At 41.3% G+C, this 18,176-nt stretch overlaps 1 protein-coding gene across 1 annotated transcript in view; it reads right to left on the reverse strand.

Moving 5' to 3' along the window:
- COL6A5 (collagen type VI alpha 5 chain) overlaps window positions 1-17,709 on the reverse strand; it is a 108,139-nt gene extending 90,430 nt beyond the window's left edge. The window contains exons 1-4 of the mRNA XM_030876402.2: window positions 17,620-17,709; window positions 16,102-16,692; window positions 11,804-12,436; window positions 6,208-6,768 (exon numbers count right to left, since the gene is read on the reverse strand). Coding sequence (XP_030732262.1) covers window positions 6,208-6,768; window positions 11,804-12,436; window positions 16,102-16,692; window positions 17,620-17,686 — 1,852 coding nt within the window. The 5' untranslated portion in view covers window positions 17,687-17,709. The remainder of the gene's footprint in view (window positions 1-6,207; window positions 6,769-11,803; window positions 12,437-16,101; window positions 16,693-17,619) is intronic.
- Between the last annotated feature and the right edge of the window lie 467 nt (window positions 17,710-18,176).

The following is an 18,176-nucleotide window of genomic DNA, read 5'->3' on the forward strand; positions in this document are numbered from 1 at the left end:
AACAGGCAAGAGATAATTGTTTTGGGGTGCACGAGGAGAGGGGATTCCTTCCCTGTCTGCCCACAGAAGGCAGAGCACCACCTAAATGAGCTCCAGAGATGGGTGCGAGCTGTAGATATCAGCTCGGACCACAGAGATGGGCATGAAATGCTAATGCTGCTGCTGCAGCCACCAAGAATCCTATGTGCAAGCACAGGTCACTATCCACACCCCCCCAGGAGCCTGTGCAGCCTACCACTGCCAGGGTCCCATGACCCAGGGACAACTTCCCTGGGAGAACACATGGTGCACCTCAGGCTGTCTCAATATCATGGCAGCCTCTGCCACTGCAGCCTCGCCCTGCGTTCCAATTATAACTACCATACCGCCCCCTACCCCCAGCCTGAATCAGCCAGAGACATATAATCAGCTGCTGCTTTAACCCTGTCCTGTCTGGGTGGGAACAGATTCCTGAGGGTGACCTACATGTAGAGGCGGGGCCAAAACCAAAGCTGAACCCCAGGAGCTGTGCAAACAAAGAAGACAAAGGGAAATCTGTCCATTCAGCATCAGGAGCAGTGGATTAAATCCCCACAATCAACTTAATGTACCCTGCATCTGTGGAATATCTGAACAGAAAATGAATCATCCCAAAAATGAGGCGGTGGACTTTGGAAGCAAATGTAGACTTGGGTTTGCTGTCTGCAACTGACTGGTTTCTGATTTTTATGTTTATCTTATTATAGTCTTCAGCACTTGTTATCATCGGTAGATTGGTTTATTGGTTTTATTTCTCTCTTCTTTTTATTATTTTTTTTATTTGAATAATTTTTAAAATTATTTAAAAAATTTTTTTCTTTTACTTTTTCTCCCTTTTCTTCTGAGCCATGTGGCTTACAAGATCTTGGTGCTCCCGCCTGGTGTCAGGCATGGACCACTGTGGTGGGAGAGTTGAGTGCAGGACATTGGACGACCAGAGGCCTCCAGGCCCCACATAATATCAATATGCGAGAGCTCTCCCAGATATCGCCATCTCAATGGTAAGACCCAGTTCCACCCAATGGTCAGCAAGCTCCAGTGCTCGATGCCCTGTGCCAAACAACTAGCAAGACAGGAAAACAACTCCACCCATTAGCAGAGAGTCTGCCTAAAATCATACTAAGTTCACAGACACCTAAAAACACACCACTGCATGCAGCCATGACCACCAGAAGGACAGGATCCAGCCCCACCCACCAGAAGACTGGCACCAGTCCCCTCCACCAGGGAGCCTACACAAGCCACTGAACCAACCTCACCCACTGGGGACAGACACCAAAAACAATGGGAACTATGAACCTGCAGCTTGTGAAAAGGAGACCCCAAACACAGTAAGTTAGACAAAATGAGAAGACAGACAAATATGCAGCAGATGAAGGAGCAAGGTAAAAACCCACCAGACCTAACAAATGAAGAGGAAATAGGCAGTCTACCTGAAAAAGAATTCAGAGTGATGATGGTAAAGACGATCCAACATCTTAGAATTACAAGGGAGAAAATACAAGAAACATTTAAGAAGGACCTAGAAGAACTAAAGAGCAAACAAACAATGATGAATAATATAATAAATGAAAGTAAAAATTCTCTACAAGGAACAAAGAGCAGAATAACTGAGGCAGAAGAATGGATAAGTGACCTGGAAGATAAAATAGTGGAAATAACTACTGCAGAGCAGAATAAAGTAAAAAGAATGAAAAGAATTGAGGACAGTCTCAGAGATCTCTGGGACAACATTAAATGTACTAACATTTGAATTACAGTGGTCTCAGAAGAAGAGGAGGAAAAGAAAGGGTCTGAGAAGATAACTTGAAGAGATTATACTTGAAAACTTCACTAATATGGGAGGCTTCCCTGGTGGTGCAGTGGTTGAGAGTCCACCTGCCGATGCAGGGGGCATGGGTTCGTGCCCCGGTCTGGGAAGATCCCACATGCCGTGAACCGACTAGGCCCGTGAGCCATGGCCACTGAGCCTGCGTGTCTGGAGCCTGTGCTGCACAACGGGACAGGCCACAACAGTGAGAGGCCCGCGTACCGCAAAAAAAAAAAAAAAAAAAAAAAACAAAACAAAAAAAAACTGCACTAATATGGAAAAGGAAATAGTCAATCAAGTTCAGGAAGCACAAAGAGTCCCATACAGGATAAATCCAAGGAGAAACATGCCAAGACACATATTAAGCAAGCTATCAAAAATTAAATACAAAGAAAAAATATTAAAAGCAGCAAGGGAAAAGCAACAAATAACATACAAGGGAATCCCCATAAGGTTAACAGCTAATCTTTCAGCAGAAACTTTGCAAGCCAGAAGGGAGTAGCAGGACGTATTTAAAGTGATGAGAACAAAAACTACAACCAAGATTGCTCTACCCAGCAAGGATCTCATTCAGATTCGAATGGAGAAAATAAAACCTTTAGAGACAAGCAAAAGTTAAGAGAATTCAGTACCACCAAACCCTCTTGCACTGTTGGTGGGAATGTAAATTGATACAACCACTATGGAGAACAGTATGGAGGTTCCTTCAAAAACTAAAAATAGAACTACCATACGACCCAGCAATCCCACTACAGGGCATATACCCTGAGCAAACCATAATCCAAAAACAGTCATATACCACAGTGTTCATTGCAGCTCTATTTACAATAGTCAGGACATGGAAGCAACCTAAGTGTCCATCAACAGATGAATGGATAAAGAAGATATGGCACATATATACAATGGAATATTACTCAGCCATAAAAAGAAACAAAATTGAGTTATTTGTAGTGTGGTGGATGGACCTAGAGTCTGTCATACAGAATGAAGTAAGTCAGAAAGAGAAAAACAAATACCGTATGCTGGCACATATATATGGAATCTAAAAAAAAAAAAAGTTTCTGACTAACGTAGGGACAGGACAGGAATAAACATGCAGACGTTTAGAATGGACTTGAGGATGCTGGGAGGGGGAAGGGTAAGCTGGGAAGAAGTGAAAGAGTAGCATTGACATATATATATTACCAAATGTAAAATAGATAGTTAATGGGAATTAGCTGCCTAGCACAGGGAGATCAGCTCAGTGCTTTTTGACCAGTTGAAGGGGTGGGATAAGGAGTGTGGGAGGGAGATGCAAGAGGGAGGGGATATGGGGATATGTATATATATAGCTGATTCACTTTGTTATACAGCAGAAACTAACCCAACATTGTAAAGCAATTATACTCCAATAAAGATGTTAAAAAAATAAAGTGATTTGATAAACTCTACAAATCAATATTAGAAATTTAGGTGAAAAGTTTTTACTAGAGATAATAAGTACATTAGTAAGCACATATCCATTCAACATGGACTGTTCCTTTATTTATACATAAAATTTGTAGATACCCTACTGACTGGAAGTGGACATTTATATGCCTATATATGTATCTGTACATATATACACGCATAGAAGACCAATTTCTATAAGCCATAAAAAAGTGTTATTAATTCATGGTGCAGGAGTTGTGTGTGTATATATATACATATATATGTACCATAGTATATATTTATATCACATATTCTATATATAGTGTAAATATATTTTCTTTAGCATGTATCTCCTTAGTCTTAACGCTTTTGTCTATCTGTTATCACTGCCATTCTTTTACCAGCCTCTCCCTCAATACTCACAGAATCTATCCCATAGTATTTGAAAATGTATCATCATTTTCAAATGATGATACATTTGAAAACGATGATACAGTATCAGCCATAGAAGAATTAAAAGATGCTATCTGTTTTCTAATAACTTGTATAAGGCTCACCAGAGGGTATTAAAACCATCATTTGAGATCCATGCTGCCCTGGAGCCATTTTGAAAGTTGTAAATAGGGAAGTTCCTGAAGACGTTTGTGGCCTTGGCAAAGCCCCAGCTCTGCGAAGTGTGGAAGGTTCTCTTCCATGAACACATGTCAAAAGAGGAGACTTTTACCTGTGGTTCAGTATTCACAGGATCTACCTCCTCATCTCAATTTGTCATGGAAGCCACTCTGGCCCTCTACCATCTCCAACTCTTCCACGTCAATAAAAGAGTTTCAACTAGGCAGATGGTTGCCCAGGTAAAGACTACATTTGCCAGGCTTCGTTGAAGCTAGATGTGGCCCTGTGACTAAGTTCTTGCTAGTAGATATTAGCAGGACTGATTTGGCCACTTCTGGGACTTAACAATAAAACAATTGAGCATGGTGGGCTCCCCTGGCCCTATCTCCCTTTCCACAAATGCAGGGTAATGAACCAGCCTCTTTGCTAGACCTGGACTGCTTACCCTGGACTATTACACAAAAGAGAAACAATATTCTATGTTGTGTAGTTTAGAGTCTTTTTGCTAGAACCACTTAACCTGCTCCTGAACAAATACACAGTGTCATTCCATCCACATGTGCTCTGAGACCAGTCAGTGGTTTCCAGGCCCTCCAGCATAGGGTCCTTAATTTTTCTGCCTCTCTATTCACCGTATTATGGCTCATTTCCTTGTCCACAGTTTGTCTCCTCCCTCAGGTGTGCCAGGGTTTTGGCACCTGAACTGCAACTACCTGATCAACAAAAAAACGTACTGTCTTTCTTCAGATTGGTCCATGACTTTCTCCCTCGAGAAGACCTGAAGTACAATCTATTTTAGGTTTCCTGAAACCCTTTTACTTTCCTTGGCATCAACTCCAGGAAACGTCAGGGAATCTGTACTCTTACACTCATTCTAAGACATCCTGAAAACCCTACTCTACTACTGTCCATAACAGGAAGAAAAAAATCAATAAAGTTGTGATTTAGGATTTTGCTGTTAATGCTACTTATTTGCTAGTTTATTTTTATTTGGATTTTAGTGACTCAGAAAAAATTCTAACACATTTTCACTTTTGTAAGTTCAAGTAAGTTAGAATTCTTTTCCTTTCCACATCAGTGAACACCTTGACCAACTTTTAAAATAGCCAGGTTTTATGTAGCGCTTACCATGGGCTAAGCCCTCTTTTAAGTGCCCTGCATGTATTAGTACCTTTAGGCTTCACAATATGCCTACACATATGGGACAAAGGCAGGTAGACAGTAAGTAACCCATTCAAGGTCCACAGCCAATAATTGATAAATCTGGGTTGTGAACTTTGATGCTTTGACTCCATCATCCTTTATCTTAATCAGTAAGTAACATGACTCTTGGCAGACGATATTTTCAGGTGCTAATACTTGCAGTCAACACACACCATCTTCAATTAGTAAGTGGCTATTATTAGTTTTTAAAATTTTATTGAAGTATAGTTAATTAAAAATGTCATATATACTTTTTCAGATTCTTTTCCCTTATAGGTTATTACAAAATATTGAGTAAAAGTCCCCTGTGCTATACAGTAGTAGGTTCTTGTTGTTTATTTTATATATAGTAGTGTGTATGTGTTAAAACTAACCTCCTAAATTATCCCTCCTCCCCTTTTCCCCTTGGTAACCATAAGTTTGTTTTCTATGTCTGTGGGTCTATTTCTGTTTTGTAAATAAGTTCATTTGTATCTTTTTTTTTAGATAAGTGGCTATTACTAATAAGAGAAATAACAATCAGGTGCAGGAATTTGCACATTGTTCTTCCTTACTTCTGTTACTTAATTTTTGGTCAGAACAAAAATGCAAATACGTGTTTCTGTTATAAATAAAAATAAGCAAGGGTTACATATGTCCTAGGTGTGCATTCATAATAGAGAAATAATGGTTGGTGTTTATTATGCTAAACCTATACAGATACTCTGATGTAGGTATTATCCTCATTTTCCAGACGAGAAAGTGCAAGGTTCAAGCAGTGAAGTGAGTTGAACCCTAATCTACTTAAAGCCAGTGCCCATTTTCTTTCCACTGTCCTCATCTGCCTGAATTAGTGTGTACACACACACAAACACACACATACACAAATATAAAGTTTCTTATCCTCCATAGCAGTGGGCTTTGTCAAAGCAACGACATTCTTAGCAACCTTCACACTTATGGCTTTCGAGATGGCCTTAGGGCAGCTGTCTATATAGGGATTCTCCAACCTTGGAAATTGGCTTAAAATGAGGGGCTGAATCCCTCCACAGTTATAAAGGAAGTTAGCAAAATGTGAGCCAGACAACTGGTCACGTCATTCCTTGTTTCGGCCTATTAGTCTGCCTGAAGCAACCAACGAAGTACAGAGAATAAAGCCTTTTACTTTTGCTTACCTTTCTCAGTGCAGATGCTGCGAACAACTTCATTTTTGATTCTTTTTAAAGAATCAAAGTTCTGCCCAAAGTGAACCCTTTCCTCTGCCCCAGCAATTTGTTGCAGTTGTGTTCTGTTAGCCTCACCAATGCCGACCATGTGGATGGTGATGTGTTCAGCCCTTAGTCTCTCAGCAGGTTCCAGGACACCATCCGTGAACTTCCCATCAGTCAACACAATGAGGTAACAGGGTACCTCATTCATCCTCTGCTTCCTTCCCTTCCTTATTAGTGGCAGAATGAAATCCAGGGCTGCCCCAGTAAGAGTTCTGCCTCCAAGTTGCTTGATGTTAGAAACAGCCTTTCTTAATGCCACAGCATTAGGATAGTCATTGATATCAAATTCCACTTCCTTCTTGTGGGAATACTGCACAGCTCCAACTCGGACTTTGTCTGGGCCGATGCTAAACATCTCTATCACCGCCAACATAAATTCCTTGATTTGCTCAAAGTGTTTATTCTGAATGCTGCTTGAGCCATCAATGAGGAAATAGAGATCTGCTTCTTTTGTATCTACACAGCCTGAAGAAAAATGGAAAGCAGAAATTGCATTCTCTGTTAACTATAGAGAAACTGGAGAGAACATTGCAGGAGGGTTTGGAGAGGAGGATGAGGCTGCGAAGGTTCTAAAGAATGAGAGCACTTCAGGTTTGCATGGAGCCTGGACACTTCGCTGCGCACATTCATACCCATTTTCTCCTTTGAAATTTACCACAACCTTCTGAGGAAATTGAAACTGAATGAGGCCTAGTGGTTTTTCTGAGGTCACACAGCCAGTGAATTAAAGAGTAAGGACAAGATTCCCAAGTCTCCAGGCTTTTAGTTAAAATTGTTTTTCTCATATTGACACCTAGCTTTTTAGTTTATGCCTTATCATTTCCTGAGAAATGACCTTCTGTTCTTACTTCCCCAATAACCTCTTCTGTCCAGGACAACTAGAATAATGTATTTAAAACTAGAACCAGATCATATTACTCTTCTGCTTAAATGATTTATCATTGTATTTAGAATTTAAAAATGAAAAATCAGCCGATCTTTCCCGCTTCTTTTCTCTCTGACCCTATTTCCAGCAATTCTTCATCTTCCTCACTGTGTTCCAGTGACACTGGGCTTCTACTGTACTCTAAATGTGCCCCAGGGCTTTTGCACCTACCTCTTTCCTGGAATATTTTTCCCCCGAAATCTTGATGGCTGGTTCCTTCCCACCTCCTGGTCATGCCAATTCAAATGTCGGCTCTTTAGAAGGGCTTCCCTTCCAGCTAAAGCACATCAATCATTGTCTATTCTATTAACCTATTTTCCTTATGATGCCCATTACTTTCTGAAATTACCTATTCATTTGTTCATGAGCACAGCCTGTCTCCTGTCACAGAATGTCAGCTCCATGAGGGTGAGACTTTGCCTAGTTTTCTGCTTCTGCCCGGTAGGCCTGGTATATCACAGGATTTCAACAAAAAATTGTAAATAAAGGAGCTCTAAATGTTCCTTCCTTTGTTGAGCAGCTTCTCTGAAAAAGTGCTTTAACTTTCCTAATAGTCTATTTACAACTCTATTTAACCATTTTTGAAATTGGGTAGAAGGAAAAGCATACCTTTAAAATTTATTTATGTGTACAATTACCTGGTTGAGTATGTGAAAAGGTCTTTAAAATACAACACAATTTAGTCATTTCAGAAATATTTTCTTTCTTGATAGCTTGTTGGCAATATATGGCTATTGACACTACTTCAGGCTATGAGGAGTTGGTCCTTAAGAAATCAGAAATACTGGAAATAAGCTTGACCCTGAGAATTAAACTATAAAATCTACATATAAATATTAGGGCAGGGACTACCCTGGTGGCACAGTGGTTAAGAATCTGCCTGTCAATGCAGGGGACACAGGTTCGAGCCCTGGTCCGGGAAGATCCCACATGCCACTAAGCAGCTAAGCCCATGTGCCACAACTACTGAGCCTGCACTCTAGAGCTCACGAGCCACAATTACTGAAGCCTGTGCACCTAGAGCCTGTGCTCCGCAGCAAGAGAAGCCACTGCAATGAGAAGCCCATGCACCACAACGAAGAGTAGCCCCCGCTTCCTGCAACTAGAGAAACCCTGAAGAGCCAACACAGCCAAAAATAAATTTATTTTTAAAAAAAGTATTAGGGCAAAGGTAAGCAGTTATCTGTAAAAGACAGGGGTGATGCCAGGCCACAAAAACTTGACAGCAACCAGAATGAATTGACTTATATATGTAATAAAGAAGAATGGTGGTCAGTAATGTGGAAGAGAAAAATTCGAGTCCGGGGGTAACAATGGCAATACCCATCCAACTCTGCCTGGGGCTGTGAGTCACATATTGCTATTAAAATGTGAATTTAAACTGATTAAAATTAAATAAAATTTAAAAGTCAGCTCCTCAGTTGCAAAAGCCACATTTCAGGTGCTTAAAAGTCCCATGTGGCTAGTGGCTATTATATTGGACAGTGTAATTACAGAATATATCTATCTAAAAAGTTCAAGTGGACAGGGTTGAAGAAAAATGTGTCTCCTGGCACAAGGTCTCACCTGCAGTTATACAGAGAGATAGACAGAGATGTAGATCTATATATTTGATTTTAAAATAGTCATTCCCCTGATTAAATACCACTAGACATTTCAGTCATAAAACTAACTCCCTTGCTCTGATTCCACATCATCCAGCAGTATTTTAATTACATTTTAGCTTCTAACTTGTCTATATGTCTACAGGGAGAGACTATGTTGCTCAGAGGACATGAATGTCTAGGTCCCTGGGCACTAATAGTTCCATTGCAGAGATAATCGTCAATCTTTTTTTATACATAGCCTCTTGGTTTGGTTAATGTGAGTCTTTCCTTGCTTTAATGAAGTTCTATTTAATAAATTGAATGCCTAGTGGTGCCAAAGGTGGTGGATACAGCAGGGACTAAGTCAGTAGAGACTGGTTCTCTGTGTCTGACTGTTCTGAAACTACAAAGCTGGCCACCCCACTGTAGACCATGGCAAATTCACTGAAGCAGTGGTTATCAGATATTGCTAGAGTGAGTTTGCTGGGGAGCTTTCTAAAATCCAGGTGGCCTAGGCCCTACTCGCAGAGACGGAGTCATTGGGTTGGGCCACTGAATTATTAGCAAGCTCCTCAGGAAATCCTGATAAATTTACAGCAGACACTTTTGGTGCTCCGCCTGTATCCCCTCAAATCCTTTACCATTTTTGTGTAACCAGTTCCCAGCACTTTCATTCCAATAGCTAGCACCTGTGTCTGTGGGTGGGTGGGCTGCTCTCGGGTTGTTGAAACCCTTTTTGCTTGGTATTAAACCAGAGGTGTCTGGAAGTGTACATTCCCTTCTGTGTGCTGGAATATAAATTCTCCAGTTACATTGACCCCTGTCTAGGACAAATCTAAGGTTTAACCCACACTGTCTCTCAAATGGTCCTGTGGAATTGACCCTCCATGGGACTTACCATGGGGCTTATCATCCTGTCCTTCCTGGTCCCATATCTTCCCTTCTCTACCAATCTCCAGTTTTTCCTGGGTATATTTTTAATATATCAGTTTCACATGAATCCTTATCTGACATCTATATCTGAGGAACTCAATCTAAGTCAGGTACCAGTATTAGAGAGCCACTGAATTAATAAGAAGGCACTTACTGAGGCCTTATGGAAGATAAGGATGGCCCTTGTCCTAGCCTTGGTCCCATATCTTCCCATTTAGAAATTCTGTAATGACAATAATAGTTTTTTGTCACATAATTTCAAACTCTTTGAGAGAGACCGTGCTACACATCCCTCCTATGCCCTAAAAGTTGCTACTAGACCAAGGCAGCTGCCACTCTGAGAGACTCCTCTCTGTATCACTCAGGAGGTAATAGGGGACTGGTTTCTTGCTGCTGCCTTGTAATGTATATATGCAAGAGGAAATCAAGGGCTGGCCCAGGATTGCATCCTTAAACTTTCAATCGACTAATCTGAATTTAAAATTAGCCTTTAACATCATTGGAGGATTCTTTTCCATGTGAGTGCTGCCAAATTTGAGTTCCTATTGTTTGGAAGCATTTTATCTGCAGGGAAATGTCAGCAGATATCTCAGAATTAGATAAATTCGAAGTCACATCAAGTATCTTCTGGCAGTATGTCCTGGTATCTTTGAAAAGAACTTGGTAAAACTATAGCAGATTCGGTTGTGTATAAAGATATAAATACAATGATGATCCCTGCAAAACTTTTACAAGAGCAAAACATTGGCAATGACCTCTATATCCAACAATTTAGGATATGTTAAACAAATTATGTTATATCCATAGGACAGAATATTATTCCCAACCTAAAAAGAATATTGCCAAAAAAATTTAAGGAGATGGACAAAAGTTCATGTTATAAGGTTGATAGAAAAGTGAATAAGGCATATCATACCGGTTATCCCCAATAGCCATTCTCTTTTCTACACTAATTTAGTCCCCAATATTTGCCTAGGTACTTGGCTGCCCCAAGTAAAGACTATATTTTCTAGTTCTCATTTTTACAATGAAGAGTGACATGTGACTAAGTTCTGGCCAATAGGATGTAAGCAAAGATGGTGAGTGTAATTCCTGGGAATAACCTTGAAGAAAAAGAGGGGGAAACCTGCCTTTTCCTTCTCTTTTATAATTCTTGTTGCTGGATGTGAATGTAATGCCAGCAGCAGTTATCTTGGATTATAATGCTGGGAACAGAGACCACAAAGAGCAGAAAAATAACTTAGAAAGAGACAGGGTCCCTGACACGGTGTTGTACTACCCAGCTCCTTATACCTACCTTAGGACTTATTTGTGAAACAGAAAAAAAAATAGTTTTATCCTATTGAAATCATTGTTATTTTTTCTTTTGTTAGTCACACTCAGAAGTAATTGTAACTGATACAAGTTACCCAACAGTGTGCTCCTGCATGGTCTAATATGACAGCCATCAGCATGTAGCTATTAAAATAAAAATTAAATTAAATTAAAATTAAAACACAGTTCTTCAGTTCCATTAGCCTCATTCCAAGTGCTCAATAGCCAAGATTGGCTAGTGGTCGCCTTATCGAACAGTGAAGATAAAGAACATTTCTATCATTACAGAAAATTCTGTTTGACAGCACTGATACACATAATGTTACATCGTTTTTTAAGAAATGTGTATGCATGTGTTTGTGTGTACATGAGTGTAGAGACAGAAAATAGACTAAAAGATAAGAGAAATAAATGATAAGAATGGCTTTATCTGAAAGATAAGATCACAGGTGATTTTATTTTCTTTATGTTCATCAACACTATCAAATTATTTTATAATTAACATTTTGTATATTTTATTGAGGTATGATTTACATGCTTAAAACATTCATCCACTGCAATCATTCAATGATTTTTAGGAAATTCATAAAGTTGTGCAACCATCACCAAAATCTAGTTTTAGAACATTTTCATAACTCCTAAAGTTCCCTTACCCAATTACAACAAGTCCTCACTCCTGCCCCAGCCCTAGACAACTGCTCATATTATTTTTATACAATGAAAAGGATTTTTAAAGACATACCAGTTTTATCAAGTTCCATTTGTTCAGCATGAGTTGAAATTTGGGACCATATTTCATTCTGGAGCTTTTTCAAGAACTTCTTACTGTAAATTTCCAAGTCTGCATAGGACTTCATCATGGAGATGGTCTGTCCCGGAGGATAAGATGCTATTTCTTCTAACTGGGTCTTGTTGGCCCCTTGGATGCCCATGGCAAACACAGTTACATCCTCCAGGCGGAGATTCAGTGCAGCCTCACGCACCTTGTCATCTGATGGTCTGTCAGTGACCAGGACTGCAATCTGGGGCACTCCCTGTGCCCTTCTGCTTCCACTTGATGCTGAGAAGCCTTCTCTCCTCATCTTCTCAATGGCAGCACCAGCACTGGATTTCCCAGCCCGCAGAGAAAGCTTCTGGATTTGCTTCTGAAATTCAGATTGGGTTGTGCTTGAGCTCAGAGGAGAAAAAGTCTGAACTCTGTCACTGTAACTCATAAGACCAAGCCGCAGGCATTTGTCTTTCACATCCATGGAGGAGGTGATATTCTTCAGGAAGTTCTGCAGGTTCCTTAGATTCTGTTTTGTCCCAACAGACTCATCCACCAGGAACATGAGGTCGGCAAGCGAATCTTTCTGACAGGTCCTGGGGAAGGGGACTATGGAGGGAGAAAAAGTAGGAATGTTAGTACACACCTCTGGCCCAGACTGAGAAAGGCACTCTACAGATTGTCAGAAGGCATTAGTGAAAATAGAGGCAGTCATGATGGATGCAGTTAGCATTTTTTTTAGTGAACAAAGGATAAAAATTCTCAGCAAAATTTACATTGGCCATTGACTTCAGAGGATTTGCAATGCTCTTCCCTCTGTCTGAAGAATGCTTATTATGATTTTCCTACCACATCTCATCAGCATGTTCTTCATGAGCACCATCACCACCAGTATGACTACCACCACCACTACTACCACCAACAGCAACCACCTCCACCACCACCACCATCACCACCACTACCACCTCTACCTCCACCTCCACTACTACTTCCACCTGTACCACCTCTACCACCACCTCTGCCACCACCATGGTCTTCATGACCACCATCACCACCAGTATGACTACCACCATCACCTCCACCACCACCACCACCTCTACCACCACTACCCCTCATCTTCAGCAACTCCACCACCTGAACTTCCAACACTATCACCACCACCACCTCCAAGTCCACCACTACCAGTATGAACCACCACCACAATCACCACCACCACTTTCAAATGCTGAAATACAGGCATAAATTAGTCGAAATATACCTGACTTCAGGGAGCTCACATTCTATGGGGAGGACAGATAAATAAATTATGCTATTTCAGACCATAATAAATGCTAACAAGGAAATAAAATAGGTGACTCAATTGAGTTACTCTATGTTGGGGATGTGGGATGAGAACTAATTGATCTGAGACATAAAAAGTCAGGGAAGACCTCTCTGAAAGGATTACATTTGGGTTGAGAAAGATGAAGAGAAAGATTGAACTACACATTGTGTGAAAGGAAGAAGAATTCTGGCAGAAAGAAAAGCGAGAAATAGAAACAAGCAAAAGCCCAGAGTAGCCGGAGCCAATGAGTGAGGGGAACAATGATGGATGAGGTCAGAGGGAAGTAGGGCCCAATCATATGGGGCTCAGATGATCTTATTTAAATCTTTTAAATATCACGCTAGTTCCTGAGGGGAGATAATGAATTCATTAAAAAACAATTGCCCTAGTCCAGGAAAGAGATAATGGTTCTTGGACAAGAATAAAGCAGGTAAGACAGAAGAACAAGAGTAGTTTTGATACATGAATTAGAGACAGAACAGAGAGGACTTGATGATAAATTAGATATGAGTATTGGGAGACAAAAAGGAAGTGGTGAAAACTCCTGGGTTTTTGGCCTGAACAACTGAGTGGATACTAGTTGTATCTTTTTCCAAGATAGGGGAGATAGTGAGAAGAACAGGTTGGAGGGAGAATTCAAGAGCTCCATTTCAGACACGCTAAGTTTGGGATACTATTGAAGATGCCAGGTAAGCAGTTGGTTGTATAAATCTGGAATCCACAGCAGAGTATACCACATGCACAGAATGCCCACTCCAGGAACAGGTGGAGGAGCAAAACTGTGGGGGGTGTAGCCAAGAGATAAGCTCAATCTTGCCAGGAACTATCCACAGGATTGTGAGCTCTAGAAGCCAGAAGGCATGTCTTACTTATCTCTATCTCTCCAGTACCTGGTACCTGGTGGGAGCTCAGAACTATTTGTGGAATTATAGTAATTCTCATAAATCTACCAATGTACTCTGAACCTCACATAGTTGGCTAAAACAAACTTACAGCATGGCCTACTCAGCTCAGTATTTATTTGCAAAGAGCTATTACTATTTTTTTTTTTTTTTTTTTTTTTTTTTGCGGTACGCGGGCCTCTCACTGCTGTGGCCTCTCCCGTTGCGGAGCACAGGCTCCGGACGTGCAGGCTCAGCGGCCATGGCTCACGGGCCCAGCCACTCCGCGGCATGTGGGATCTTCCCGGACCGGGGCACGAACCCGCGTCCCCTGCATCGGCAGGCGGACTCTCAACCACTGCGCCACCAGGGAAGCCCAGCTATTACTATTAATGACAGTAAACTGCCAAAATCCATACAAGTCATCTCACCCATATTGTAAGGTAGATATTAATATCCTCACTTTATAGGTAAGGAAACTGAAGCTCAGAGGTTAAGTAATTTACTCAAGGTCTTTAGCAGCCAAGCCAGGGTTTGAACCCAGACTCCAAAGCCCTTACTCTTAACCTCTAAAGGCAAGGACAGGGTCTTGACAAACAAAACCTTGTTGTACTGTATACTACTGTGAAATAAATTAGGAGGAGTGAGAGAAACACAGATCAGTACATAAAGCCTTCTAAGAAGGTGGTAAAGTCCTATGGTCTTGGAGAGCTCAGGCTACCTACAGGGTTGTAAGATTTCCAAGGTCCCCAGGGTGAAGGGTCACAGGAAAGTTTTTTTCTCTGGGAAGAGAAGCACATGTGCTGTAAGAACTTGCTATTTCCCCCAAGGCAGGAAGAGTGAGGGATGGGAAGAGTGGAGGTAAAAGTACTCCCTGATGCTTCAGGGGGCAGCACTAACTGTGACAGAGCCTTCTAGATACTTACCCAAACCCATTTCCTCTTCTTGCTCATAGGCCTAGACCTGATTTCTCAGCCTCACCTGCCATTAGGCGTGGCCATGGGACTAAGATCTGGCTAATGAAATGTGAGCAGAAGTAGTGTGTGTCTCTTCCAAGCTTAGCCCATAAAACCACATCTTGAGTGACGTTCCATCTTTTTTCCCTTCCACTAGCTCTATACCAATTCCCAAGGTACCTTGAAAGTAATATTTGAAGATGAAAGAGCCACCACCAACCTAATTATCTAAATAGAAGGAAGACAACTTGAACACTGGCCCTATAGCATTACAAGGGAAATAAATAAACTTCTTATGATTCAGGAAGTCTATTTGTTATTAAGACCTAGGCTGGTCTGACTGCAAAATCAACCCATAGTGATAGCCAAGGAATTGGTGAAAGATAGAGCAGGAAAAAATTTCAAGATCATTCCAACTCTCATATCTTACAAAGGAGGATGCTGATGCCAGGCTCAGAGAGATGAAATCACTTCCTCAAGTTCACAGTCAGCTAGTGGTATTGTCTGGACCTCTTGACCTGTGGTCAGGGCACTTTGTACCAAACCAGGTGGCTTCCTCAAGTCTTAGAACAAGATAGCACCCACTCAGAATAGCCCCTCATCAACAATAGAGCACAGAGGCAGACAGGAAGACCTATTTTGCTGGGGGCTCTTTCTACATCACTCTGGAGACAATGGCTGGGGCCTCTCATCAGTGCAGCACACTTACTGGGCACCTCCCATGACTGTGTACTGGCCTGTTTCGTCTGTTCATCAACAGTGCATGTGTAGCTTCCTGTTTCACTTTACCCTTTTTTACTAATGCTTTCTAGGATTACCTCCCACATAAACTACTTGTACTCTAGGGTCTTCTGTTTCAGGTCTTCATGGAGAACCTGCTTAAGACATAAATAAAGCATTTTTCAAATGAGAAGCTGTAAGTCATGGGGGTAAAAGTAGCCCTCCTTTCAGCCTAGGGGATCAAGACTGAAAGTTGATGAGAAGGAGGTCTTCTGCATTTCCACATGAAATACTGAGATTTCTGATGAGTGGCACCATAGAGATAGTAGGAGATGGCTCTCTGGACCAGATTACATGGGGATGGGACACCTCTTCAACCAAGGGATTCCTTACCTACTGTATGAGAGTGGGCTGCTACCTCCTTGTACTGAGCCGCATCCTTGAGAATCTGCGTCATGTTTTGGGAGAACATGCTGAGATCTTGGACCGTCTGGAGGCTGTAGTGGAACTGGCCTGTGGCCATGGCCTTCAGAGTCTCCTCAGGTGTCCCCTGCAACCCCACTGAGATGATCCTCACCCCATCACTGCGCAACGCCTTGGAGGCCTCTTCCACGGCATCCTCGGACTCAGCTGAAGCCAAGACCACCAGGATCGGAGGAAACTGTCTCCTGTCCCTCCCGTTTGAGAAGTAGGTCGTGTGCACCTCCTGGAGTGCATTCCCAATCCGCAGGGAACCGCCCAGGAACCTGAAGTTCTTCTTGAGGTGGTTCAACATGGGGCCTCTGCTCTTGAAGGTGCCGAGCTGGAATTCTCTGTGGAGCACGTTGCTATACTGGGCCAGGCCCACACGATACTTATGGGCCTCTATGGGGAGGCTGCTGATCATCTTGTTGATGAATGTCTTCACAAACGGGAAGGATTTAATTCCCAGGTAGTTGGAGCTATCCACCAGAAACACCACGTCGGCATACTCAGGGCCTGGCCCTATCAAAATAAAATGACAACAAACGCTTTGGGTCAAGAGGGACAGTTTTTGTACTCGCCTATCAGTCAGTCATCAGCTGCAGACTTCTCCCAAGAACTGGAGAGAAGGAGTGGAGGGTTACGGGTAAGGTGGCTCTGGGAAAGCCAAGGGAAAATGTCCTGAGAAAGTGGGGTACAGCCATGAGCTATTACCATTGCAGGCAATATTCACAGCAGCTGGGAGTGGGGGAGTGTGTACCTGCCTCATAAAGAGAGTCTGGACAAGGGGAAGCACCAAGAGCATTGACTTTAGCAGTCATGGTCAGCCACCTCCATCCACCCAGTTAGTGATCTACTGGTAAATGTTTAACTAAGCAGGACATTTCTTTCAAAATGACCCTGAAATTCACTAGGAAGTCCTAGGGTAGCACAGTGCAGGGTTAAAAATACTTCTTTGAATGATGTTTTCAGTAATTACAGAAAAACCTAGCTTTCATATTCCATATATGCATGTATGGAATATGAAAGCTTCTATATTACTTTATATATATATATATATATATATATATATATAAAATTTCCTCTGTGGTGTTCCTTTTATCGTTTTCTTTCATTTATTAAAGCCAAGGTGCAAACTGACCCACAAAACATATGGGTTGACTCTATTCATACAGACATGGAACATCAGGACTTCAGCAAATCAATGAATAATTAAAGTTTTTCTAGCCAGGTGTAGCATAATTCATGCATTTTGCCCATGGCTTTCCATCATCTTTGAGAGCTTACTTTTGCTTGATAGAATATATTGCCAACTACAAATAAATGCTGTCTGCTTTGATTTTTTTAGTAAAGAAATAAATTCCTTGTTTCTATTTATTAAAATAAAGATTTGTTGAGACATAAAATATTTATTTTCCTAATAATAATAAGCATAAAATGTACTGGTACCTGGGCTCTGATATGTCAGTGTTTCAGTCCAAAGGATGAGAACAAATACAATTAACAGGATCTTCATTTTGTAGTGACGTTTTCTTGCTTTTACTCTGTAAAAAAATGTTATTTACAATATAAAAAATCTCATTGTCTAACAAGAAATAACTACTGGGAAAGTTGGTTTAGAGCACAATACACTGTAAACACTGTATTTGTCAATAATACCAGTAGTGTTTAAAACATTCATCAAGAGTTTGAGTATTTGTTGACAATAGATAATGCTAATGTTTGCTGAGTCCTTGCCATAGCTCAGATACTTTTCTCAGTGCTTTTTAAGCATTATCTTATTTAACCCTCACAACCATCTTACTGGGAGGTACAACTACTATACCCACATGACAGATAAGGACACAGGCACAGGTGACTTGGTAAGTGATGGATCCATCATCCTAACCCAGACAAGATGATCACAGAGCCCAAGCTCTTAACCACTGTGCCATGAGGTTTATACAAAATCTTTGGACTCAGAACTTATGTAGTCACTACTTTTAACCATCTATTTTCATGTCAAC

The sequence above is a fragment of the Globicephala melas genome, chromosome 4 (assembly GCF_963455315.2).
Source record: "Globicephala melas chromosome 4, mGloMel1.2, whole genome shotgun sequence".
NCBI lineage: Eukaryota > Metazoa > Chordata > Mammalia > Artiodactyla > Delphinidae > Globicephala > Globicephala melas.